The 27,873-nt window shown below is 38.0% G+C and overlaps 1 protein-coding gene across 2 annotated transcripts in view; it reads right to left on the reverse strand.

Moving 5' to 3' along the window:
- The window catches only part of mybpc2a (myosin binding protein Ca), a 72,357-nt gene that overhangs the window by 12,161 nt on the left and 32,323 nt on the right, over positions 1–27,873 (reverse strand). For both annotated transcript variants that reach the window (XM_041970422.1, XM_041970431.1), the window contains exons 8-22: positions 22,627–22,683; positions 22,380–22,549; positions 21,987–22,119; positions 14,571–14,695; positions 11,085–11,190; positions 7,999–8,168; positions 5,013–5,178; positions 4,415–4,521; positions 4,279–4,308; positions 3,991–4,127; positions 3,587–3,746; positions 2,398–2,502; positions 2,070–2,258; positions 1,796–1,930; positions 1,371–1,538 (exon numbers count right to left, since the gene is read on the reverse strand). In XM_041970422.1, the coding sequence (XP_041826356.1) occupies positions 1,371–1,538; positions 1,796–1,930; positions 2,070–2,258; positions 2,398–2,502; positions 3,587–3,746; positions 3,991–4,127; positions 4,279–4,308; positions 4,415–4,521; positions 5,013–5,178; positions 7,999–8,168; positions 11,085–11,190; positions 14,571–14,695; positions 21,987–22,119; positions 22,380–22,549; positions 22,627–22,683 (1,958 nt within the window). The remainder of the gene's footprint in view (positions 1–1,370; positions 1,539–1,795; positions 1,931–2,069; positions 2,259–2,397; positions 2,503–3,586; positions 3,747–3,990; positions 4,128–4,278; positions 4,309–4,414; positions 4,522–5,012; positions 5,179–7,998; positions 8,169–11,084; positions 11,191–14,570; positions 14,696–21,986; positions 22,120–22,379; positions 22,550–22,626; positions 22,684–27,873) is intronic.

Consider the following 27,873-nt stretch of genomic DNA (forward strand, 5'->3'; position numbering starts at 1 on the left):
GGTATAATAAAAAAACAGTTAATAGATAAGAAGAGTTTCTTTTGGGATAAATGGATTAAGTCTGGTAATCACATTCTTGAGGACGTGATGGAAGATCCTGGATTCAGATCCTCCGATGAAGTTAAAAATAAATATAATCCGTGTAATTCCAAATTTTGGAGGTCTCTACAAATCAGACATTGCATTCTCTCAAAAAAAGTACATATTCAGCACGGTATGACTGAAAACCAGGAGATTTCTCATAAAATAAGAGATTAAAATAGGGGAGCTTAAAAATTTTATGAATTTATTGAAAGTACACAAGTAGCAAAGCTTGACGGCCTAAAAGTTTGACCTGGCTCAGGAGATTCCAGGAGATGATTGGAAAAAGCTATGTGCTTTGTGGTACTGTTACTCACATGAAACACAGTCTCAACTCATTTGCTGTAAAATATTAAATAGATCCTATTTGACTACCCAAATTGGAAGGACTGAAACTCAGAAATAGTGATAGATGTTGGAGATATAATGAAAGGTGGGAACTCTGGTGCATATGTTATACGAGTGTGGCAAAATAATTGACATGTGGAATGCAATAATTCTGTTCTAAAATAAAATGTTGGGTACACACTTGATCAAAACTCCCTCATTATGTCCTCTGGGTTTACGACCACATAATATCCAAATGCCAGAATGTTGAAAATCGTGTGTGTTTAGCTATGACATCAGGGTGCAGGTTAATTTTACATCAATGAAAATCCCTGACTTTGTCTACATTTAAGGAATGGATAGAGGTTTTAAGCTCAAGGACAAGTTATGAATGGGTCACCTACAGAGTGGCTGGAAGGGAAAATATATTTATATGGGGCCTATTCCTAGCTCTGTTGTTGGATATGAAAGAACGACACTACCTACCTCTGCATAACCTTGTACTTGGTTCAAATACAGGATGTGTAATACTATGCTGAACTGCTTAGGCAGGTTGTTCTTTTGTTTTTGCTTTGTGATCGATGTTTTGTGCTGTAGGTCTGGCTTGATTTGGACATTTTTGCTGGACTGTAAATTCCTTTAATTTTTTTTATTTTTTTTATTTTACGTTTTTGTTTGTGAAAAAGAAAAAGACTGGGCAGATACTGAACAGTCATTTCTTTGTTTGTTTGTTTGACCGAAACGTTAATTAAAAAAAATAATAATAATCAAGTAAGTTTGACCCAAGTGCATTAAGCTGGAATAACAGAATTGCTTAATGTCAAAATAACACAAATGAATCGTGTAAAAATCCTATCAATGATTATTTTGTGTTCATTCAAAGATTATTTTTTTAAGTGTAGTTGCAGAATTTCCTTATAAAAACAATAATTTTTCCTGCACAGTTAACATTATTCTCTGACCAGTTATCTCTCTGATAGTGACGGCCTGAGAAAGAGTGGCATGGGGGCTTTGTCCAGCGATGTTAACAGCTGCAACTCTGAACAGCATCTTCTCCCCAGCTGGAAGACCCTTAACCCTGTACTGGTTCTTTGTCACTAGTTCCTCATTAGCTCGCACCCACTGGTCACCTACAGGAGCAAGAGATCAGAAAATCAAGAACAGTCTCTGCTAAGGTAATCAGGGTTTAGGTAAAAATAGCTAATTGCTACCGTTGCCATGCTCACCAAGCTAAAAGCTTACACAGTCTTAAACTGCATGTGGCTGAAAAAAGCTGTGGTTTTCTGCTCAGAATATGATTTAATAATGATCTAATACTAGTATTTACAACTCATAAATCTGCTATAATGCGTTTAAATAAAAGAATATCCACTTTACAGATATTTACTTTCTTCTACGCAGTACTCAATGATGTAACCATCGATGCCGCCTGCTCCAATTTTCTCCGGAGGTCGCCACTTGAGTGCACAGGTAGTGTCTGTCACATCTTCCACCATGAGACGAGTGGGCTCGCTGGTGGGGGCTGGGAGAGTAAGAGATAATTAATATGTTAATACCCGGTATAAATGGGATGGGAAGCTAGGTTAAGCTGCCTAAAAATGAGCATTGTGTGAAAAGCCTCTGTTAATTAATCATTCTGCTAATGACATATGGCAATGCACCAATGGGCATGAAGGGCTTGGAGTTTGCAGTGGGCTGAGAGATGCCGATGCCGTTGACCGCATACACTCTCATTTCATAAAGCACGCCTTCAATCATCTTCTTAGCTTCATATGTGGTGGACTCATAAACATCAAAGTTTAGCTTTGTCCATCTGGATGAGCCAGTCTTCTTCCTCTCCATCAGATATCCTGCAGGACACACACAACGCAGTAAAAATGTCTCATGTGAAAATATTAATATGTTATAAACAAAGACTAAAACTGCTGTTTCCTCCTGGGAGGGAAGACATCAGATGTGAGCTTTAGATGCTGCGTGTTTCAATTGTACCTTTAACGGGAACTCCACCGTCAAATGAAGGAGGGTCCCATGTGATCACAGCAGAGTCCTCGCCAACTGATGCGCATTTGACATTCTCGGGAGGGTTTGGCACATCTGGAGAGGCAGGTTACAGTTGGAAATGGAAAGTGAGAAAGAATGAAGCACATAGACAAAAATGAGAGCAAATATTGCTCTGAGAGTGTGAGGAAGTGTTCTTAAATTAAAGAGCAAGAAGATGTGATTTAAATAGTCACCATTGCATGAACAGTCCAACTGTTTGTAACAATGTTTGGATATGAAATTCCATTGGCCACCCCTGTGGCCATCACAAATCTGATAGGTAGCTTGTTAAGTTTATTAACATGGACACCAAGGTAAATGCATATTGTCTTGCTTTTATTATCATCTATATTATTTTTTTTGTTATATGCAATTTTTAAGTATTTTAAGTATATGTTTTCTTTTTTTTAACTTGTCCTGTCCAGCATGGTAGCAGCAGAGGGATGGTCTAGCTGCTGTGTTGTGCTGAACAAACTTGCTTTGCCAAGGGGAGCTTTATGGGTATAAGGCTCATCTTGATAATCTGATTTTTGCATTTAAATTAAAGTTTATTTTTTTTATTTATTTTGAATTACAGAATTTAAATAGTATTGCAGGACCTGACTGGAGGGGACAGAAGAACAAAGAAGAAGCATGAACAGAAATGAAAAGGAGAGTAGAGATAAGAAAGAGAGATAGAAAAGTTAGAAGACAACGACGCTTCAATCCACCATTGTTTTTTTATAATTCTATTTCAGCTATTATTGTTGGGTCTTTTTGTGGTCTTTTGTGCTCTGTAAACCACTTTGGGTTGCTCTTACACGTTTGATAAAGTCCTATATAAAATCTAAGAATTTCATAAAATAAAATGGAAATAATGATAAAAGGAGACATCAAATGTTGTAGATGTATTTGTTCAGTAGAGCCAGGGTTATATGGCTTACCAGTGTGTGAACTATGGGCGGACCCAGTATGATAGAGATGGGGTTTTAGGGTTTGGTTTATAGCCACACCCTTTGTGAAATCTGTTGTCTGGCCACCTCACACTATCTTCTGTCTTATCTTGGCCAGCCCATTAAAAGTTTCCTAACTACGCCAATGGAAAAAGAAAAAGAAGTGAAAGGAGAAGAAAAGGTAAAAGTGAGAAAAAGCCACTGACCCACAATCTTGACAAAAAGTTCAGCCTTGTCCTCGCCAGCAGGGTTAGTCACGGTGATAGTGTAGTAGCCCTCATCTACTTTCTCTGCCCCCTCTATCACGAAGCTGCTCAGGGTCTTCCTCGTCTCCAGACGGACTCGTCCCTCAAGCTCAGACACCACCTACCATAGAAGGCACGACAGAATGGAAGGACATTGCTGAAAGGGATGGTTTCACATTACGAAAGCTACAGCAATGATTCAGGTGATTCAACCCTCCCACTGCACAGAGAAGAATATCTTTCATTTTTCCTTGTGCCTTTCAGTCACTAAAAGCTGGATGGTCTTACTGACGCACACACATGGACAGTATCTGACGTGTGTTTGTCAGAGGTGAATAATGAGAACCCTCTTCAATCTTTCTCACTTCGTCTCCTTTCATCCAGCAGACAACCGGGGCCGGCTCTCCTGTGATCTCAACGTCAAGTCGAAGTTTGTTTCCTGCCACCACGGTGATGGTGTTCTTGCTGCCAGTGCCGGTGTCCAGGTGGATTTTGGGAGGATCTTTCAAGGGATAAAGAGAAAGATAATTTAAAACTAATTTTCCAGGAATCAGGAGTAAAGCTGATATCCAGCTACAGATTATAGAACAATGTCAGCACATTCAAATAACATTTATTCTCATTAAAGAGGATAAATAATCAAATACATTTACCTTGTCTGGGAACATATTCAATCTTTATTTCTATGGAGAACAACACACAAACAAGTCTGTTTTAATTGTTGTTGCAATAAGTTAATGATCAAAAAACACTCAAATGTTTAAGATTTTGTTTGTGCATTACTCTCACCCAGGAAGTTGAGTTTGGCAGAAAGAGAAATTGCATAGCCATCCGGGACAAAGGTATAATCTCCTGCGTCTGAAGGCTTTACGTCATCAATCGTCAGCTTATGGGTCCTGGAGACATAACCAGATGTTACCAAGGAGACAACGCTAGTAACTGTATGACCTGCATTTATGTAAAAGACAGTTGCCCGGCAACATACTCCATGAGGTAATATTGCAGACTGAGGAATACACTAAATAGTTTTCACCTTGTGTGACAGCAGTCGCCTTGGCTTATCTCCTGCCACAGGCCATTCTGATGGAGGGATTACTGAGAGAAACTCCAAACCCTTGGGATGTGTCCACTGTATGTGAGTGTGTTTGTAAGTGTGTGTTTAGAGGTTAGAGCCTTACAGATTGCAGCCTAGTCAAAAAAATAAAAAAATGAGTCAAACAAGTAAGAAAACCCTCTGGTAATGGTTTGCCAAGCCATGTGGCAGACAGTGTTTATGACTGTATGTGTGTTCAAATGTGTGCAACTGTGCGTGACGGATGGAGGGCTTAAAACAGCAGCTTTACGAAATACAAACACAAACCCACCGCAGGCTGATGAGTGGTAATACCTTCCAATGTGCGTCATTTTGATGCGATCGCTGGCTTGGACTTCAACGTCGTCCTTAAACCATTTTCCTGTCACTTTTTCATCAGAAACCTCACACTTGAATACAGCCTGTTCAGCTGCCTTCACCGTCAGATCAGCAATGCTCTGCAGAACCTCCAGCTCCTTATCTGGACAGATATGCAACATATATAGCAACCTTGGCTTGCAAATATGTCACAATACAGCTTATTTACATTATTCTTAAATGCCAATGTATGCAGGATAAAAAATAGTTTAGTAGAAATCAAAAGATTTAAAATCAAATTTTAATCATTTATTAATTAATTAATAAATCTGAGGTGTGTTCTTTTTCACTTTCATTCTCACGTCACTCTCACTCTTTATCACATGAAAAAGGCTGCATCATCTACATACAGTGAATAGTGACCAATATAAGCAAATTGTCTTGAGTGTTATAATGACCATTATAGTAGGTAACTTAGTCCTTATCACCTCTGAATGTAGGCAACGATTCTTCTAAACAGTCTTGGTGATGATTTAATTTATGAACCGGAGAGGTTGTGCATTGGCTGGGGCAACATTCTTTCAGATTGAGTTTGCGTTACTGAAACAAATCGGACCTTTTACAAATTGGTGCGTTCCAGCGGAGCCATGGCTTTGTTACGACCTCCGCGGCAGGTCAATTCACACCAGGATCGTGTCAGACACAGAGCGCCCCCGAGTGCAGTCCGCCTAACTGGATCCGCGAGATCATGAAATCATAGGGGAGTTAGAGAATCTTCTGATTCTCCACTGCCAGGATAAATGTCTCATCCTCTATGATGAAAAAAAAAACAAAAAAAGACTGAGACACCCTGACTGAATAATAACGTAATGTTTACATAGTTCAGCTAGTGCAAATCTGCGTGGGGGCTGTTACTTTGAAAATTACCGGAACCTTTTACACTGCTCCTGTGTTTGATTTCCTATCTGGCCCTACCTGAACAGCTGAGCTTGACATGTTCCAGACGCGTCATCATAAATAGACTCGGCACGTATGTTAACCAGAAAGCCACAACAAGGCGCTTCTGGAAAGCTTCTGACACTCAGTGCAGCGCACCCGGTGTAAACCAAACCAGTGACTAAAACGGCTGCAAATATGGAGGCCGCACCACAGCCGTAACGCTGCAGACACACACCCAGCGGAAATAGGCCTCAAGACTCCACACCGAGATGGAGCTAATGTAGTTTTAAAAAGGTTTCTCATAAAGACGGAATCACTTCAACACGTGTGTCCACAAAAAACATAGTACAGCATACATACAGCATAGTCTTTTCGGACATGATGAAAGTCTTCTTAAAACAGTGGTTCTCGGTTATTAAGTGTGATTTAATAGAGGTACAAAACTAAATCAGCCAACCACATGATTTTTATAACAGATATGTGGTTTTTGCACAGTTTTGAATTTCAATCAACAAGAAGTATTGTGTTTCTTTCAGACATGTACTGGTCATGTTAGCATCCTAGTGCTTTTCTGTAGTGATTTGTTACAACAATTTTATTGAGTCAGGTCTAGCGCCATTTATATTTCATTTTCAGCCAATCTGAACTGCATTTTATCACATTAACTAACAGACTCACAAGTGATATTGGTCTTGATTTGGCCACATTATCTGTTTCTCAAAGGAATTTGACAAACAACAATATTTTTTCTATTTGATACTTTTCTAACATTTTTTCTACATTATCTGTAGTTACATACACAGATACCACCGGATCACTTGCACGACTAGGCACAACTGAGTCTAGTTAAGCTTACACATGTTGCAGTTAATCAAGCTCCAACTGCATTATATTGTGTCCATTTTACTTTGCCTTGCATGATTTTGGTTGGACTATCATGTTTGCACGCATTTTAAAATCCATATTAACATAATAAAAGACATACACACTAGACGAGAATGAAGAAACTGTCCCAAGATGGAGTGAAGGATAACATCTTTTTTAGAAGAGATAACAACCATATTCATAACAAAAAATATTTCAAATATGAGATAGAAGTCAATCAGCAATTCAACAAGGTCAAACATGAAGAAAAGTAAAGAAAAGTTTCAGTTATTTTTGTCACGTTTTTAGTGGTGTTACTCAGATTATCTATTTATTATTGCTTAGGATGGATTTAAAGCTAACTGGCTTTTGATGATGATTTGAAATGACCATACAGACAGGAGAGCAGAATCACCCTTTGAACTCACCAAGCTTTCAACATGACATAAAATTAGCATATTTAAGAAAAAAAAAGCAGAAACAATTCTTTTAAAGAAAGTTTTCATGGCTTCCGCAATCTCATTTAGATGGACAACATGCTGTCAGATTATTTAACTATACAGCCCCAATTTCACATTTCTGTTTATTGGATTCACAGTGAATGTGACTAGGCACTATGTCCTCTGTAATCTTATCATTTAAGGAGGAGGACAGACAGACATTTTCTTACACTATAATCAATTAGGAGACTCATCTGGCTTTCGAGTATGCAGCAACTTAGACAGCTTGATAGCTGAAGCCAGATATATTAGTGTTGGAGGTGTAGAAGAAAATTAGTATGACGATGTGCGATGAACTTCTGATACAAGGGATTAATGAAGTAATATTAATTATGACATGAGTAATGACTAATTTATTGCTTTTCACGCTTGTCAAAATGGAAAACATCAACATGTATTCATTAAATTTTCTTTAAGTTTCTAACTAGAGAGAGAGAATTTCATTTTAGTAAATTTTAACCTGATTACCCACAAATTGCTGCTGTCACTGCTGCAGTTTGAGTTTACAGTGCCAGCTAAAAGCTGTCATTTAAAGACAGTTAACATTACTTATTGAGGCATACAGCATTTATATCAAGTGATAACTTTCCAAGTCTTTTTTGTTTGTTTTATGTGCTTCCCAATACATTTGTAATTAACCTTGTTACCTAAAAAAGAGTCCATGCCAAAGGGAAAAGTACCTTCAACCTCCAATTCTGCCTTTGACTCTCCCCCGTTGGTAAAGGCGTAGTACATTCCAATATCCTCTTTAGTTGCTTCATTTATGATCAAAACGTGCCTCTTTCCATCCTTTTTGAACCTATACTTTGAACCTGCTGTTTCTCTATTCAGCTCAACTCCATCTTTCATCCTGTAGAGAAAAACACGCACGTATCAGTTACACTTCACAAAGAAAAAAGGAAGAGCTACTGATTGACATGTCAGCAATATTCTGCATGCCGTCAGATTAGTGAGGTGTGTTGAGCTAGAGTTTTACATGCCAAGAGGCTGTTCTGTTTTAAAACTGGCAAGAGCGTCATGACTGTTCCTGCAGAACCTTCTCCAGAGATTATGTTGACAGTTTTGGTTCAAATTGGCAACAAAAAGTGCTGCACTTTTGCTTATTATTTTCATAAAGGCAAACATATTGATCCATATTGCCATTGCATTAGGTTGCATAGTTACAGCAACACAAACTGTATTATATTACCACAGAGACATTATGGATTCAGCTGATGAAGCAGAAAATGTATATCTCATAGATTGTTGTGGTCCTGATACGCGGCCACGATGCTGTTGCTTCTAGAACACAGAACAGAGGACTGATTAGTCTACTGGTATCACAGATAAAATTCAATGAGCTGAATTAATTTCACCAAGAAGCGATTTCTACATATCTTCCATTAATGTGCAGTGTCAGACTTTAATTAACTTATATTTTTATGGATAAAGTTCAAGTGGTCTAATGTGCAGTTGTAATGTTACAATTAACTGGCAGGCTCTGACAGTGCACTGATTGTTAGCCTATATTAACTTTATTATTTGCACAATTAAGAATTTTCTGCCAACACTTTTCTCTTGCCGTGTTTGCAGCATAAGTGCTGCTTTTTGCTGTAATAACTTTATTTATATCCTGAACAGCTCTCCTTTACAGCAACCTCTTCTCTTCTGGAGTACACCACACCTGACTGATTCATTTTACACAGAAAAAAAAGAAGGTAGCAGCCATATAAATCAATGTCAATTAAAGATATGCAGTTACAACTATAATGTGCAAGTAGAAGTATTAGTTACAATCTTGACTACCCTCAAGGCTGAAAGCATCTTTAGCTTCTTGATTATTAGTAATGTTATCCAAACTAAACAGTGCACAAACACATTCTTTTAAACCAATTTTTTTTATTTATTTATTTATTTATTTTTATTTTTTTAATGAACATGTTTTGTTAAAATATCTTTTGAATATTGGGTCCATAGGAGAAGGTCAACCAACTCAGCCGTGTGCATGTCTGATTAGGCCAGTTAGAACGAAGAGAGTCCGATTATTAATAAAAGAAAAAAAAAAACTGAATTCGTTGCACATGTTTCAGGGATGTGAGGCGTTTTGTACTAATAAAAATGATGCAGTGGATAAGTATTTTGTCAAATATTACCTTGGGCACTGCATTCAGAATAAATGTAAGAATAAAAACATTTTTAATGTAACAGAATTTTCCATTTGAAAAAGAAAAATGTGCTTGTAGACACATCTGTGCCATATGTTCATAAAAAGATGAAGATGCTTTCCAGTCAACATGATCTGCCGTCAGCATGGCTGGAATTACAGGGGAGCTAAGGGGAGCTCGACTTCCCTGAAAGGCAGACGAGCTCCCTTTAAAACACTCACCTGAGACACTTAAAAGCTCTGAAAAATGGCCCACCTTCCGGTTTTACTTGATTTTATCTTTCACAAGAATCTTGATGGTGCTTAAAGAATAGAATTAATTTGTCAGCGCTGTGTTGATTCATTCATTAAATTAGATTTCCAGAACATATTTCTTTCCTATTTGAGGTGATTTTGCATTGATCCTCTCTGTGACTGCTCATGCTTGGCAGCGCTGTATTGGAATTATTGGATTTACGTAGCCAACCGTACTACTCATTTGTGGTAGTTATTGAATGGATCAGTGAGTTTCTAACTGTGGAAAACTCTGCTATGAGCCACGCAACCAGCATTCACTTAATTTGCTTGCTTTTCAAGGTCGTTAAAATAACTTTCCGACCCATTTTCAATTTTTGCTGCAATCGTTGAGGAAAAAAATAAGAGCAAAATTAAAAGTTAATGACAATAAACAGCAAAGCAACAGAGAAGAATACATGGCGAAGGCTGCAGATAGCTTTATTTGACTGTGTGCTTTATTTAAGTTAGTTAATTATTGTTCACCTGTTTAATTCAAGTGATTTGTGGTCCTTGAAGCTTTGTGTATAATAAGGCAGAAATTGTTAGACTACATGTATATGAGCTCTGTTGCTTTTTGCTTGCTGTAATTTAAACTACTGAAATTCTTGTTTGATTTTTTATCAATATATGTTTCTGAGCGTATCAACTGCATCCAATAGAAGCAGAAAGTTTTTTGCAGTAAACCTGTTTTTGTGGAACAAGACTGCAAGTAAACACTAAACTTTCACCAAATGTAGATACTTTTAAATCCAGGTTAAAACATTTTTCCCATGTGCCTTTGCATTATATCTGCACTGACTTATCTAGATTGCTGTTTGCTTTTAATAATTTTAATTTAGCTATTTTATATGATTTAAACAGTTTTATTATGATTTTACACATCCTTTTAATTTTGCCCCAGTATGATTTGGATTTTTTTTTGCTGTTTAAATTTCACTTTATATGTTTTTTTTTATTTAAAGCACATTGAATTGCTTTTATGAATGAAATGTGCTATATAAACAAAATTGCCTAACTTTTGTTTGTGTTGCTGTGTACTAATATATGCATGTGCATGCAAAAGCTATTTTGTAATTTGAACCTTATAATAATAATTGTTAAAATAACATGAAGCATTAACTTTGCATATTTGTCAAACCTTTATTTTGTAAAATGTTGGCCGCACTTTTTAATGTTTTTCTTTTTCAATATACACCAAAAAGTTTTTTTTTTTTCTTTTTTTGATGTTTTGTAAAAAGGGTTATTTGTAGGCTGCATGTTAAAGTTTCACCATCAGACTTGTGATTTTGAATTTCACACTTATATGACTAATATCACTGAACCTACTGTATCAGCACATCAGCTCACCATTTGACGCTGGCTCCTTCCTCAGACACCTCCACTTCAAACTCCACCTTCTCACCCACCACAGTAAGAACATCATCCAGCAGTTTGGTGATGGTGACTGGAGGCTCTGAGGACAAACAAATAGATCCGAGTCATTCATTAAAAATTCACAAATTTGTTAATCTGGTGCATGAAAAATCTTCATTTCCACTAAGAAACAACATCCCCAGAGTTGGGGGAGAATTTAGCTAAATATTTGCGTTCTTTAAGTGATGTTGACATTAGTCGTGTGTTCCACCCTTCAGTTTTAATGTTCCCATAAGGATAATGTAAAGAACATGGAAACCTTAATTTGCACTTGAATAACATCACAATATACTCCTCAAGTCTTTATCAAATCCTCCAAACACATCTGTCTTGTGGAGGTGGAAGGTACCTCCAGTCTCCTGAGGTGGTGGGAGTCATATTGTGTAACCACATGGTGTGACGCTTGATGCTTTGCTAGCCTCAGCTATTTGTCATCGTCAGCATCCAGTCCCCCCTCCAGACATCTCTATTCCCTCAGCTGGTGAGCCCACAAACTACGAGCCACAGTCACAGCACCACGAAAACATGAACAATATGACTGCAGGCCTTGCAAAGGTTTTATGCAATGAGTTTGATGTCTTCTGTGCAACTTAGGGTTTGTTCATTTGAAAATCAAAATATTTATTTTGGAAATGCAGACAGCGTATGCATGCAACCAGTTCGGAGCTGAGGGTATGCTACATGTTAAATTTTGATCAGTGGAAAAATGACTTGAAAGAGAAACAACTTTATCATGCTGGGTCAAAACACTGGGTAGTCAGGGGTACTGTAAACACACTGATTGCTCATGTTGGGGTGTGTTGTCAGTGGTTGAAACTTAATGTGTGGGTTGCTTCGGCTTAGTTTCTTGCTTGTTATTTCCCCAGAAAAGAACGGTTGTAACTTTTGTAATATGTGTAAAGAGATTATATTTCATCTCATTATATCTTTGCATAATACTGTAAGTTTTGATTGGTTTTAACAGTTTTAATAATAATCAAGGCTATCAAAAAAAAGTGTGTTAATATTTCCTGTCAGAGCTTCACATCACGTCATAAAAAGACTCACTTAAAGAATGCTAATCTCTATAAGTTCTGTAATAAAACTGACTGATTATTGTTTGTACACAAATTTCACATGCACTTATGTGTCACTTATTTCACAAAGCTCTGTTAAGTGTCACCTTTGATGCTGTGTTTGTGGGAAACTTGTTCACCAGAGAATCACTTCATACCACAATGAAACACATTGTGATTGCTAGTTTTGACTGGCTGTCATCTGCCAAACTCCCCACTGCCCTCACTAATGTCAAGATGAATCAGCAGTGAAAGGCACTGCTGTACGTGTTTGCAAACAGTTGCATGAATGATATTTTTATGGACACAAATACATGGACACACAATTTAGCTGCATGGGATTGGTGTCTGTGCTGAACATCCTACCCTCAAGTTCAGTTTCTGAAAAAAGTAGAGTGGGCAGTAGTAAGCACTCAGAGTAAAGCTCGAGATTAAAATAGAACTAGAAGACCCAATTACATCTCTTAAAACAGAACAAACACTGAAGAGACATGACAGACATGAAGCAATTAGCTTGATTACATAGGCCCTGCTCAGTCTGATAAAATAAAATAAAATAAAATAAAATAAAATAAAATAAAAATAAATGCATATATCAGAAGCTACTAACATATTCTACAAGAAACCCTAACTATTTTTTAAATCTTAGTTTAAACTATAACCTAAATTCCAGAAAAGTTTGAATGTTTCCTAAATTTGAACAGAATAAAAACTAAAAGACCTTCAAATCACATGAGCCAGTGTTTAATTCACAACAGAACACGCATAAGAAAACTAAACTAAAGTGTCTGTGTAAACTGATAAATTTGACAATTTTATGCACAAAATAAGCTCAGTCAAATCTGATGCTTGCTACAGGTCTAAAAACAGTTGAAAAGGGCGCATGTTTAACATGGTGTAGCATCTCCTTCTCTTTTCAGAACAGTTTTAAGACATCTGGGCATCAAGGTTGTGACTTCCCGGAGCTTCCGTGTTGGAATTTAGTCCCATTCTTGGCTGATAAAGTTTCCAGCTGCTATTTAATGATGTGCCAAATGTTCTCAGTAGGTGAAAGATCTGGACTGCAGTCTGCTATAGTAGCTGCATGACACAAGGTCTTCCCTAAGAATAGACATAGTCTGGACAGGAACAAATGTTGCTCTAAAACCTTTATTTACTTTTCAGCATTCATAGTTTCTTCTCAAACATGCAAGCTGTCCATACCGTATGCACTTATGCACCTCCATACCAACCGAGATGCTGGCCTTTCAACTTTACCATGATAACACACTGGAAGACCTTCCTCCTCTTCAGCCCAGAGGATGAGGTGTCAATGATTACCAACAAGAATGTCAAATTTGGACTCATAACACTTTCCCACTCTGAAACAGAATCTTAGCCCGCCGGTCACAACGGCGCTTCTGGACAAATATGCTGTGCTGTGGTTTTGGGACGTATTCCTGGGTCCATTTAGTGATTTCAGTGACACTAATCGTGCCAATGAGTGATCTGAGGTCTGAGGGCCCGAAGACCACGGGCATCCAATAAAGGTCTTCAGCCTTATCTCATATGCACAGAGGAATCTCCAGATGATGAGGGTTGCAAAGCCTTTGCAATTTGACATTGACAAACATTGTTTTTGAAGTATTCCACAATCTTTTTATGTATGGTTTCACAGATTGGAGAGCCTCTGCCCATCTTTACTTCAGAGAGGCTCTCGACATCCCTTTTATAGGTAATAATCCTACAGACCTGATTCCAATTAACTTTATTACTTACTAGATGCTCTCCCAACTGAATCTTTTTTTTTTTTTACCTTTCTTGCTTTTTCAGCCATTTGTTGCTACTGTAACAACTATTTTTAGACCTGTAGCAAGCATCACATTTGGCAAAAGCTCACTTTGTGCCTTAAATTGTCAAATTTCTCAGTTTAGAAATTTTTTATGTTATACATTCTGTTGTATATATGTACATGTATATGTATATAAAATATTGGTGGATGTGATTCGAAGGTCTTTTAGTTTTCATTTTGTTTAAACTTAAAAAACATTTGGGTTACAATGAAGTAATTAAAAACGACATAAATCACTCAAAGTCTATGTATGTCAGCACATTTGTACTGTATATCCAGCAAAGGTACATGAAAATAAACATTTACTAATTCCCTTGCCATGCTCCCATTAAAAATGAGTGAGCAGACAACAGAATGCTGCATGTTGCTGTGGTTGACATATAAAGCTCTGATATAAACAGACAACACCACAGACACATAAGGGAACAGAGCTGACAAGTCTCTCAGCACACAAATGACAGTATTTGCTAAGCAGAGCAGAAAAACCTCTCCCTCCAGAAAGACGGATTCCTCCAAAGACAGTGACTCATATACCTTTGACAAAAACCTCAGTGAAGCACTTCTCCTCCCCAACCACGCACTCGTATGCTGCGTCATCCGACAGGTTGCACTTGTTGATAGTGAGTGACCGCTTGTTGCCCACGCTCTCAAACACATACCTGTACACACAGGGATGATGGGGGTAGATTATACAAGGAGAATAGACAACAATGAAAGAAGAGCGAGAGAGAGAAAGAGAGGAAAAGGTGAAAAAAGACTGCATAATAAAACACTGAATACAGCAAATAGGACAAAATCAGACGCACGTTGCCTGACGACAACAGTGACTAAGCCTTTACACTAAGCATCCACACTTTTTTGTGAAGGACCTTCAGAGTTGCGCAAACACAAACTCCCACGCATATACATTTAGTTTCCTGTGTAAACATAGCAATGCTGCCATGTTACCCAATGGAGGACAGTGATGGATAAAAATTACCATGGTAACAAGCTGTGAGCATAACTTGCAGGAATAATTACAAAGTTTAGGCGCTGTAGGATTAAATCTTTTTAATAAATGTGGGACTTTTTTTTTAGAAAGGATTGTAAGGACTTAACAAAAAGTTGATTCAAGAGTTTAACCTACTCAGTTATTATGTTAATTATCTTGTTAGTTTGCATTTTGGTGCAATCATACATATTTTCAAATCATCTCATAAAAAAATCCCCTTGGTAACTGTTTCTTCCTTCTTTCTCAGATTTTCTTCTAACATTTGTGTAATTTAAAGGATACAAAACCCAACAACTGTTCTTTCTTTTATTTCTGTGGTACATCACTTGAGTGTTGGTTTATTAATCTCAAATGGTCGCGTCAAAATCCTTGATATTTTTTGTGTATTTGATGAGTAAAAATACATTTTTGGCCTAGTTTTGGTTTCTATCAGCAGTTTGTTTGAAATACTGCAAAGAAAACTAGGGTTGTATGGGAAATATCCTAATCCCAGTGACTTTTAGTCTTGTTAGAGCTCAACGGTCTAAGCGCAAAGCCTGGAAAGACCTCCTTAGAGGCTCAGTTCAAGCTAAATAAAAGTCTCCTCTGCCATACTAACACCCTTAATCATAACAGGAAGGGGACTGCATTACTTTTTATGAACAGCACGAAGATTCTCAAAATAGCAGATGGTGGAGACACTGAAAAAATACCACTGGCAACAGCTGTACCTTCTTCAATAAAACACCAAAAGAAGTCTTTGAAGGAGGAGGGGGAAAAAGAACATAGCAGAAGGCGATGCAGAAACTGGATAAAGCCCAGTGGGCTAAAGGGCCTCAAAACTAACATAAATCTCATGTTAGATATGTACCACAGTCTGAGCTGTTCCAATAAAGTTTAAATTTAACCCTTTATCAAACCATCGGTGCACAATATCTTGCTGGAACTATGCTTTAATGAGTAGCCACTGTCATAAAATGTACTCTAATGATTTAACAGTTGCTCTTGATCAATCTGCCCTCCTATGCACTTTATTCCAGAATACATAATCTACAATATTCCAGAAAACATGCAGAAGGGATTTTCTAATAAGGAATCCAAAGTAATCTGATGCTCATATGCTAAATGACAGGACATTGTTCGTGCAAAATATGTTCACATTACCATAGCAGATATTTCATTTGCTATTAAACAGTTTCATTAATTTCAACTGTCAACTATATTGGAAAGGAACAGAGCGACTGGGCCCATTTACATGACCATCAAAATCTGATAAATGGGAGTAATCACAAAACTGTGGTAATCAGATCTGACGGGTCTACATGCACTTCAGAAATATGACGTTCTGAATACCCTGATCTACATTTTTCAAACCATTATCAGATTTATTTCAGAGCATGTGTATGTGTTGATATAAAATTCAAACTTCCTGTGATTTTGAACACATCTGTTGAATATGGTTTTAGCATTAGCTGGACTAGTTTTTTCTACAGTCCGACAGTTTAAGAGCGAATAAACCTTTGTGTAACATTGTGTTTTTCTTTTGTGTTCCACTCACATTGTGACCACATTGCTTCTGTCTGTCTTTTTAATGTCTTCCATTAAAAGCACAATTTTTGTACATGCAAAAAAAAAGCAGGTGGAAAAAAATAATAAATCAGATATACATGTATTCATGCACAAAGACATCAAAGTATTGGGGAGAAATCTAAGTGTGTTCATCTGATTTCTCTTAAATTAGATAAATGCCATTATCTGATAAAGCATATCAGATTATGCTGTCTACAGTAGTAGCGGTTTAAAAGTTCCCATCCAAGCTGAAAGCCAGCCGAATACCTGCCGGCTTCCAGCCCAGTTCCATTCCAGTTCCAGCCAGCTGCCTTCCAACTTCCAGCCGCCAGAGAGGCCCCCTCCTTCTCCTGGGAGTGTCGATGTTTTAATCAAACTCCACCCATTCCTTGTAATATAGGGTAGACCCAGAAGATGGCGCTTCTCTCACAGACTTCTCATCGCCCGTAGTCTGTCAGATTTTATCTGAATTTACACTGACCGGCAGAGGCGCCACTCAAAGCACCTCTGATGGCCAGTCACAATTCATAAAAATGCATAAAACTTAATACATAATCATCGTTTGACGTGGAATGTGAAATTGTAACATGCTTGTGCGCTGCCAATTGTTTTATTCAGAAATGAATGCTAGTAGGTTAATAAAACCTTTCAAATACTGGATCACAGCCCCTAGCTCTATTCTCAATAGGATGTATTTATCATACTGATTAATCTTTTAATATTAGCATTATTAACATAGACAAATCAGATTTGGATCAAGCAACACAGAATCTGTTTGAGGTAGCTAGGAAGGGTTATTTTATTCTCATATTATTTATTTCACCTCCATAAGAAGACAGGGCGACAGATAAAAGCCCCACGCAGGATCGGAGATAATTTCTTCCACTTCAATGTGTCTAATCACGGGGGGACATCCAACACTCGCTGTGCTGCGACTTCCTGCTCGCCGGGAATCCCGATTACGTCACCCCTCCAGGTGGGCTATTCCCCGACACGCTCTGATTACCATTCCAAAAGGTACTGTATGCAGCCCCCAACTTGAACATGCGCCTTCTTCAACATTCGCACTTGCTCCAGAAAATTACCATCTCTTAGGCTCCTCCACCACCACTTTGACTGTGGATTGATACGTAAATGAGCCGCAATGAGGCAGCTGAACAAGTGACCCAGTTTTGTGATTGTTGCACATTGGGTAAGAGTGGTCAAACGAGTCCAGTTTGTGTTGTCATGCTACCAGAAATTCAGTAGGCTAGTCGGTCCTAATGCAGTGAATTTCCATGTTAATGTTGCCAAATTCAATAGCATAGCAAGAGATGAAAAAAGAAACAACGATATTTCTTCAACATGTTAACCAAAATATTTACCTCTTAAAGCATAAACCAAGTATTTACAACAAGCAGTGTGCTTTTTAACGTTAACGTGTGCCATAGCCTACTGCACCGCTGTTCCTCCTTCCAAGTCTTCTTTTTTATTATATTGTTGTTTTATCATCTGAATATACTACAACAACACAGAGAAAATATATGAAAGTTTATTTTACGCTGGTATTTGCGCAGCAGAGTTTTCTGCCGCCGGATTTGTAGTCCAGGAACGGAGAACACAGCTGCTGCCAGGAAAGGTGGATTACATTTTGTTAAAGCACAGCAATCTCCGAGTAGCCTATTATAAATACCCTCTCAGTGGCAAAATAAAACACACTGGTCTGGTTTAGTCTTCACTCTGAAATGGTTCAGTCAGAGGAATATAAAGCTGTTTTAAAAATGTTGAGCAAGCTTAAAATAAACATTCATAGGCTATCTATGTGTTTTAGATTAACACAATGATAAAACAACAATAGGCTATAATAATGGAAAAGAAGCAGTGCAGCATGGCAATGATGCGTTAATGGCTCGGGTCGCGGGTTAAACATCAGTCTGGTTCGGATTTAAATGGAATAAATACATTGGTGACGAGTCGGGTTCGGGAGTCATTCTAACGGGTTAGAGCAGGTATGCGTAGCAAAACAGAACCGTGCAGGACTCTGCTCTAAGTAGTTCGGACTTGGTTGACCTGGAACCATTTGACAATAAAATCTGGAGCCATCCTGCAACGCGCTCGCTTAGGCGTCCAGTTAAACCGTGTTTATTCAACCAGTCCCTACTTCCTTGCATTCATTCTTTCCTCATAGCCTACGTGCACATTTTTTTCAAGATTGTTTATGTCAGTTTTGTTTTGGAAAATGAAAAAGGAGTCTTTGCGCAGAACTTATAACATTATTCTAATCTTGCCACTTGCCTATTTTATTATTGTGTATTTTTGTAATAACATGTAAATTCACTGCATAGGAACCAACTAGTCTACTGAATTTTGTGTGACAACACTAACAGAACTGTTTTGACAATGCAACAATTACAAAACTGCGGCTCATTTACTTATCAATCCATAGTCAAAGTGGTGGTGGAGGAGCCTTGGAGATGGTAATTTTATGGAGCAAGTGCGAATGTTGAGGAATTTAGCCTTTGTTCAAGTTGTGGGCTGCATATATGCAGCCCACAACTTGGTATACCTTTCAGAATGATAATAAACAGAACAAGACACACCAAACCAGGAGCTAAGACCACGAAGTTCAGCATCATGCTTATCTATCTTTGGCGTTTTTACACCAACATTTTTATACACTGGATAATGATAATAATTATCGATTAAAGTCACGGATAAAACTGCTGTTGTTAAAACACACCCATCTCTTACAAAATCTAAAATGTAAAACAAAAAAAACAACAAACAAAAAATCTGGATCACTGTAGAAAAATCTTTATTCATTGCTGATCATCTGGCCATTGAAGCGTTTTTATTTGGAATTGGGAACAAATATTTTCCACCCTGTTATATTCTGTTCCACTCTGTTATGTTCCATTCCACCCTGTTAGTAAGGTGTTTTTTAAATTTTTTTTTTTTTACTAAAAACATTGAGGACTGTGAACCTTGTTGCACCATATTAGGAAGTGAGGAACATTAAATTGATTTTGCTTTTCTGTTCCCAGGTCAAAAGGAATGTAATTATCTCTCATTTGAAATACTTGATTATGCTTTCCTTCTTGCCTTTGTGGAAACAGAAACGTGATAATCTCTCACTTGAAAGCAAGCTGGGCGTACAATAGTGTGATGACGATGAAAACTCACATGACCAATGCTCAATAAAGGGTACATGAAAATGTGAGAAATGGTCAAAAGCACAAATACCGTTTGTGGTGAGTGAAACTATACAACACAGTCCACAAGGCTCTTTTCAAGCACACTCCTCCCCCCAAGGAGTATGCTTGAACAGCTAACGGCAGGTAATGGCTGTGTTTACAAATGTAAAGGTGCTAATTGTTGGCCATTGAATTGTTAATTTCAAACCGGGCAGCCTTTTGGTTGTACTCTGGGCATGGTAGAGGGATAAGAAATCTCTGGGTTTTCTAGTGTTAAACACTGGAAGCGCCGCCAGCGGTCTTTTGATGACCGCCAGTCATGCTATCATGCTTATAGTGTATTAAAAACTAAACGGCTGAACCTGGTATTTTAGGACTTTTATTATATAGTTGTTGTCTATAGTTTTACCTGCTTACTTGTTTGGAAAAGTAAACACATCAATATTTACGAGCAGTTTAGCACGTCTAAACTTCCACAGAGCCGCTCAGGGAGACTCTTTCTCAGCCAAACTGTCGTATATAACAAGGCTACGGACTTGTAATAAATGCCCGCCCTACTCTGCTTCTGATTGGCTGTAAGATCACAAACCCTGTGTGATGATAGGCTGCTGGTTCCTGTCATTCCTACCAGCCTTTGCGCATGTGCCTGCTTCAGACAGCAGGCAGGCAGCTGTCCCACCGCTGAGACACAGTTGTATGACGTTTTATCACGTTTTATCACTAGATCGCTATGAATAAAATCCAGGGACACTTCATTTCACAGTATAAACCATTTATTTACTTATCTACTTAGGATAATAGCACTTTGAGGCCTAATTCAGAATATAGGTTGGGCTGGGTCCGGACTTTTGTGATCCCTACTTTACACATTATCAGTATTATGTTATTTTTACCTGCCGATATTACGTTATGATTTTGTCAATATTCAGTTATGCAGCAGCTGTATCAACCCCCACTGTGAATAACTTACGTTGCAGTCAAATGACCGCTGGCAGCGCTCCTCGGGATGTTTAGAAAGCTCGCTGCTAGTGACATTCACCACTTAGCCGACTTGAGGAGGTTGTGCTTTGCCTCATAACACCATTAGCTACACATGTCGGCTTTTTTGATACATTTATTTGACGCCATTTTCAAATCAAATCATTTTTTAAATGTTGGCAAAAATGCAACAAATGAGCGACACAGCTCATTATAAACTGTTTAGAGAGCAGCAAGATCAAATCACTGCTCCTCCCCGTGGACAAAAGAGGGATTGCAGCTGTTTTTTTACTTGGGCTGCTTAGGGGCAGAGCCTCGCTGACGACGTCATTGCGGGGGATTACATTACCCCCACAGACCTGTGAAGGATCGGCCAAGGATCAGTCAAGGACCAGTCAAGGACCAGTCAAGAACCAGTCAAGGACCCATCATGGAAACAGGGGAACTTTTAAACCGCTACTACTGTACATAATCACTTGAATAATCTGGTAATTCTAGAAATTAGAGAATGGATGTTTGTTATGCATGTAAATGGTCTCACTGGACGCCACAGTGATCACCATATCAGCCTTTTTGGACTTGGAAGTGTTGAGAAGATGAAAATGAAAAGTGCTGACACCCCGCTTGTCCAAACTGTGTGTCTTTGAGGCCATTTATCTATCAAATTTGGCCATTAATATTTTTTAATTGGCCACCAACAAAATGATAAAATGACTGAATTTACCAAAAACAAACCTAGTAATATGCTAAAAACATATTGGCACTCAATTTCATGAGAAATTTTTTTTTTTTTTTATTAAGAGTCTATTATTTTTATTTCTCCTCTATTTGACCACATAGAAAAAAAAACTCATTGATATTAGAAATCTCTTTTTCAAGAGTGACCTGGCCCAAAAGAGACACCATACTTTGGAATAAGCCCCTAGCAGCTGCCAGTGGTGTTCCACTTACTTTTATACACTGTCTAGCAGTCCTACATTTACTGCTTGCTGTACCTTTACTTACTTATAAGCACATTTCAGAAAATAACAGACATAAATGCAGCACAAAATGTCATAAGGACAGTGTAAATTTTTATACCTTGTCAAAGGGAAGTAAAGCCCCAGAAATGTTCAATTAATAAAGTATAAATGTCACCAGCTTTATTCACCATTTGTGGTCTGTCTGTTTCTTTTCTCATGATGTAAGCAAACAGACTGAATAAACCTGCCATCCCCTCAGTATTATTCATGTACATACAGACAGTATGCAGTGGCTCACTTGGCAGACGGTTTGATTTCCTGTCCATTTTTAAGCCACTTGATAGGAGTGTTGGGGTCAGCCACTTCCACTGTGAGCTGGATCTTTTTGCCCTTGTCCACTGAGTAGGCTGGATCCAACTTCATCAGGAAAGCTGAGAAGAAAGTTACATGTTAGAGTTTGAGCAACCTCGCTTTAACAGCCGCATAATCCATGAGAGCTAACCGGCTGCAATCATATGCTGCTATACATTCCACCTGTCGTCCCCGCTGTAAAACTTCTCCCCTGAGGCATTTATATGCTGCTAGTATTTACAGCCTGCTGCATAAAAGATCTCATTTCCTCTTGGCTGTCTCACTCCTTGTGCCCAGTTTTGCCTTGTAACATCTCTGTTACCTCTACCATGCTCCTCACCCTCACTCTTCTTCTCCTCCGCCTTCATCTTCTTCAGTCTCTTCAGCATGCCCCTCAGGTCTGTGATACCATACTGAAAGGCAATCTTCTCGTAGTCGCAGGGCTTGGCAGCCTTTAATATTTCCCATACATCCACCTCCTCTTTTGGCCCTTCTGCTTTCTTCTCCTTTCTAAGTGTTAAACCGGACAAAGAATCAAATTTGAGACAAAAGAAGTTAGAAAAGTGTGTCTCTGGAAGGTGCCTTACCTTTTCTTGAGCAGTGCACTGAAGTCCAGGTCACCAGCATCCTCCCCTGCATCTCCACTGGAGTTAAAAAAAAAAAAAAGATATAAAAGCATTTATATTTCTTCTGTCTATTTTACTGAATTCAGTAATAAAAATGATGATTAATACAGTACCACAAACTGTAAAAAGATAGATATTTTAAACACATTAACAACAAAAGAAAATGAATAAACACAGATGAACACACCAATAAATTTGTCTCTACTTACAGCTTACCCCTTTTTCATCCTGTGCTCAGGCAGATGCAAAAATGGCATGAGTAAGAACATAGAGCAGACGCGTTTGATGAGGACTACAAGCTACCATCATGCCCTAAATTTAAGTGACAGACAAAAATCACAACAGACAAGCAACACATAAACAGCAGACATGACAGAAATAAACGACTGTAAAAGCAGCATAAACATAATTACCATCTCGCTGCAGGAGGAGCAAAACAAAACAGTTTAGTAAGAGGGAAACAAAGGAGACAGATGCTTTGTCATAAAGGCCGCTGATTAAGCAAATAAAATTTTATTATAGTACATAACATTCATCAGCCACAAGAATGATTTAGTTACTTAATTTCATTCATTTATTTACGCTGCTGAAATTTTAATGAAATGGAGAATGATGATGAAACTTCTACATTTTGGCTTGTAACAAACACACTGGTGTTGAAGAAGCTGTCCTATTTTTCTCTTTTTAAACCAAGCTTTATTTTCCTCTGTAATTGCGAGGGAAATATTGATGGGCACGAAAATCTTTGCAATCATACTGAAGAAGACCAGCAACCGCTAAAGAGTGGTTGAGAGAGATCAATGCACTCTGGTTTAGGAAAACACGTGAAAACTGCATGAATATACTGCAATATAAGTCAAATAATGTGTTTGACACCACATGCACTGGAAATACTGGAATACAGCAACAAAAAAATGAGCAACAAGCAACATAAACAAATCTTTTTTAAAGCACAAAAAAGTGACAAATCGGACTGGATGCATTTTTTTCTGCAACAGTTTGTGACATCTAAAGTTATTTAAGTTGACTTCTTATTAGTAATGTAGCAAAATTAAGTTTAATGTAATTAGCTGCTTCTTTTTGTTTAATCAACAAATGAAGGTGATGACACAAGTGAGGTTAAAAGAACTGAAACACAGTCAAAAAATTCTAACTACTCAATATTCTTATGTTAGACAACATGGGGAGTAATGAGCTGATTGACTGGCTCCATGTGGGATTGATCACTAGTTCCAGCTTGACACACATCTATTGGGATCACATTTGGTTTCCCATTTGTTTGTTAAACCCAAATGGCCTTTGTTTGTTTTGTCCATTTGGAACATATGCCCATTTTTCTATTAGTGATCCACCAAGAACCTACATAAAGAGCCCACTTGGTTTATTCCATGTAGGCCCTGTGTAGTTCACAGTAGCAGGGCTTAAACATTTAATCAAGCGTATCCCATGTTACAAGTCCCGCAAGGGCCATACTTTCTAAAATATCAAACAATCTGACATTGTGCGTTGCAAAATCAAGCACTTTTAGTGGAATTGGCCTGATGTGTTGCCTTTTAGCGGTTGCCAGCAAAGATGCTCTTGCTCAAAATAGCTCAAATCAGAGAGATTTTTGTGCCTACAGGGACTGGGTTGAGTTTTCCTTTAAGACAGATGTGCCTAAAAGTGAGATTACATGCAAGTCTGTGATATAATCATCAGTGAATGGTTTCACACACACATCAGAATAAAGTTTCTTGAGTAATATGTTGAGAGCAGCTAGGGGAAACTATGTCCTTGCAATATTCACTTATTATTACCCCTTATATGCACATTTGCAAGTAAAACATGATGAGAAAAACGGCACGTGGTGTTGAGTCATCCGTCATGTTTAACAAGGTGACAAGTATTGTGCATGGCACACACCAATGAACATCTACAGGATCAAGCACTTGTTTTCCACTGTGAATGCTTTCGGCTGCTCCTTCACAAGGTAGAGTGTGGCACGGCTGAGGTTCACTGATCTCCTTAGAGGCCGAGATAAGTGCCAATAAATTCAAAGCAACTCTGAGTGATCATGCTCGTTCCATGGATGAACGGGTCATCCAAGGATAACTTCCATCCAGGTCTTTCTGATGGGAGTAAATTCTCCCCGAGTGATAATGCCCTCATTCACAGGGTACACATGACCACCGAATGGTTGAGTGAGCGTGACAATAGTGTTTGTTGTGTACTGTGTCCACAACATTTGCAATTTATCAATCTACATGAGCACTTTCTAGACTTTCTGAAGCTCTGTGGCGGACAGCCGCCATCATTTAACATCAAATGATTGAAGCAACCCACTGTGGGATGTTTCATGAAGGTGCACAGTTAAATGGGGTCAGGCAGTTTAAAAGCGAAGCACAAAATTAGATGACAAAACTTTCAATGTGACAAATGCATTTTATCTAAATTTGGAGAGACAGAAAAGCACAAAGGGATTAAAATGTGTTCTCATCAGTGTAAAAGCAAACTTTGAAAGGAGAAAACACACAATGTATTGACTTTCACCTGGAAGAGGCTTTGACCCACCTAACAGCATCCATTTTTTATGTTGCAGAAATACAACCACAGCATGCTCCCTCCCTGGAATAAATGTAAATAAAGTTAATGATCAGATGATTTGAATTGCATTTTATTTTAGCCCAAACTATTTTGTCATTCTTTGTTATTTAATACTATCAGGACATGTAATCTTACTACTTAAATGATTAGAAACTTGTTAAGAATAAATGTAATGTGATATTGTAAGAATACAACCTGTAAATGTTACCAAAACCCCATCAAAACACTCCCAGAGCACAGTGTCAGCTTGCAGTATGTATTCCATAGGACATTTTCCCTTTCAAGTCCTTTCAGCTGGCCTACCAGTCAGTAAAGACACAACAGGAGGAGGAAAAAATAGCCTGATATGCCCCAGGCACAAAATGAGTAGCTTGGACTATTTTTGACTTGAAATATATGTGGAAAAAAACTGTAATGTTAAAAAAAAAAAAAGTAAGCTAGCTACACTGCTGACTGAGAAATTTCAGACTATAATATGGTTTAGATTTATGAGGGATTCAGTTACGCTTTTTCTAATGAATCTAAATTACACATTACATTTGATAAGACTATGTTTAAACAAACTATGTGGGGATCACAGCGGAGGCAGTGTGGGGTATCTTCCCCAAGTACACTTGGACATGTAAACTAGGGAAGCTAATCCCTAAACTAGACAGCTAATCAGTTTTCCATAATAACACCTTTTTTTGTTGTTGTTGTTGCTGTTTTTGTGGGGTTTTTTTTTGTTTGTTTGTTTTGCTTTGTTTTTTAGTGTTTAGTACATTTATTATTTGTACTTTATGTTTTTATTTGAAAGTTTATTTGACTGGGACCGTGCACAACAACAAACATTAAAGTCAGACCAGACTGAGTAGAGATGCACTGCACCAGATTACAACATACTAGCTAGTTTCCATCTGCTGTCCCTGTGGCAGCCCAAAGAGAAATTTAACCATTTAAAGATAGAAAAATAGAAAAAAATAAAAACATAAAAAAGATTAAAAACAGTTTAATGAACAACCTTACTTAATAGAAAGTTTTAATCTTACAAACAAGCACTTTTTGTATTTTATTATATTTTAAAGCAAATAGTCAACCCTGTTGAAGGAGAGAAATATTTCCTCCTTTAAACTGAAGTAAATCAATGACTGTCTCTAAATATCTTCCATCAGCACCACCATTGTTATACTTAGTGCTGTGTTAAGTTTAATCAAACTGCAAGTGTTACTTTAAAAGTCTATTTATGCACGATGCAGAAGAAGGAAATGCATTTGGTCCGTTTTCAGGAAGCTTCGCCATCCCTTGCTTGACGTAGGAGACGGAGCAATACCACAGGAAATCAGAATCAGACTCATGTGTCATTATACATGTGACGTGAGGGCAGTGCTGAGCGGAGTAGCTGACATGCGACCAGTGAAAGAAACAAACCAGAGAAGAAGAGGAGAAAGAGGGTGAAGACGAGCACAACTGTAGAAATTGTATGAGCTTTGGAAGAAAGACTATATGTGGGTGTTTAGGGTGTGTTGGGCAGTTAGAAAAAACTTTATAGAGATGCATTACCGCTACCAAATGGTGTTGGAAACTGACGCCAGATTACGGGAGTGAACTCTGAATTTAGCATCGCCCGCTAGTAGAGGAATTAACTTAACCATGGCAACGCAAAAGAAGCATTAAAGTATGAGGACGGCAACGTATGATAACTCTTGAAACCGACGTTACTATTTACGTACGTAAGGGAGCATAAATGGGCCTTAAGTGTTCTTGCTGTGTCTTATCAGAAGATGGGGGTTTGTTTTGCGACCTGTCATTTATTTGGCAAAAACACTTTGAAGTCCAAATGAAGAGATTATTCTAATAATTTAAAAGAGCTACATGTCTTACTATTAACATTTTCATACCTAAGCAGTCCTCAGCACAGGTATGTTTATACTGAAGGGAAGTTTTTCAAAAAATGCAGGAGTGGTGATTTGATGTTATTAAGGCACTGACAAAAGGATTTTTGATTGATATGGGAGCCACTGAAGAGTGATGTTGATCCTACATTTTGCAACTAAGTGAACAATAAAGCAAAATAATAATTTGCCATCACTTTGATTGTGGATACATAACCTCACAAAGAAGAATGACTGGATGTAGTGCAATAGATTTATGGATTTAGGGATTTATCTAAAGTCTTTGTGCTTTTTGCATCACGTTTTGCCTTCTGTGATTTAGACTGGTGGTTCCTAACTGATCCCCAATGGGGTCCCCAAAGAGCACAGGGGGTCTGCAAGGCTTTGACTGTCAAAACCCTGTTGGATTAAAGCCATGTCCTCACAGAGACGAGTTGAGGTGTGTCCACTTAAGTTTTTATTATATTCTATTTTATTTTATTCACATTCTCCTGAACATCTTCAATGACTATGTGTACAAACAGCTTTACATTAGTAAACACATTTTTAGCTATGTGCTAACATAGTCAAACCAAAGGCTGACATCATGTGTGTGTCTGCTATGTGGCTTCACGATGTGTCTGCACCAAGTTCTAAATCTATTTTCTTTTTATTTCTCCTCCGACTGGGCTACATGTGGAATCTCAACCCAGAAATTGTTTTATGTGTCAGCACACCCTTCAATGTGTCATCACAAGTGGCTCTGTGTATTTCA

The sequence above is a fragment of the Melanotaenia boesemani genome, chromosome 2 (genome assembly GCF_017639745.1).
Source record: "Melanotaenia boesemani isolate fMelBoe1 chromosome 2, fMelBoe1.pri, whole genome shotgun sequence".
Taxonomy (NCBI): domain Eukaryota; kingdom Metazoa; phylum Chordata; class Actinopteri; order Atheriniformes; family Melanotaeniidae; genus Melanotaenia; species Melanotaenia boesemani.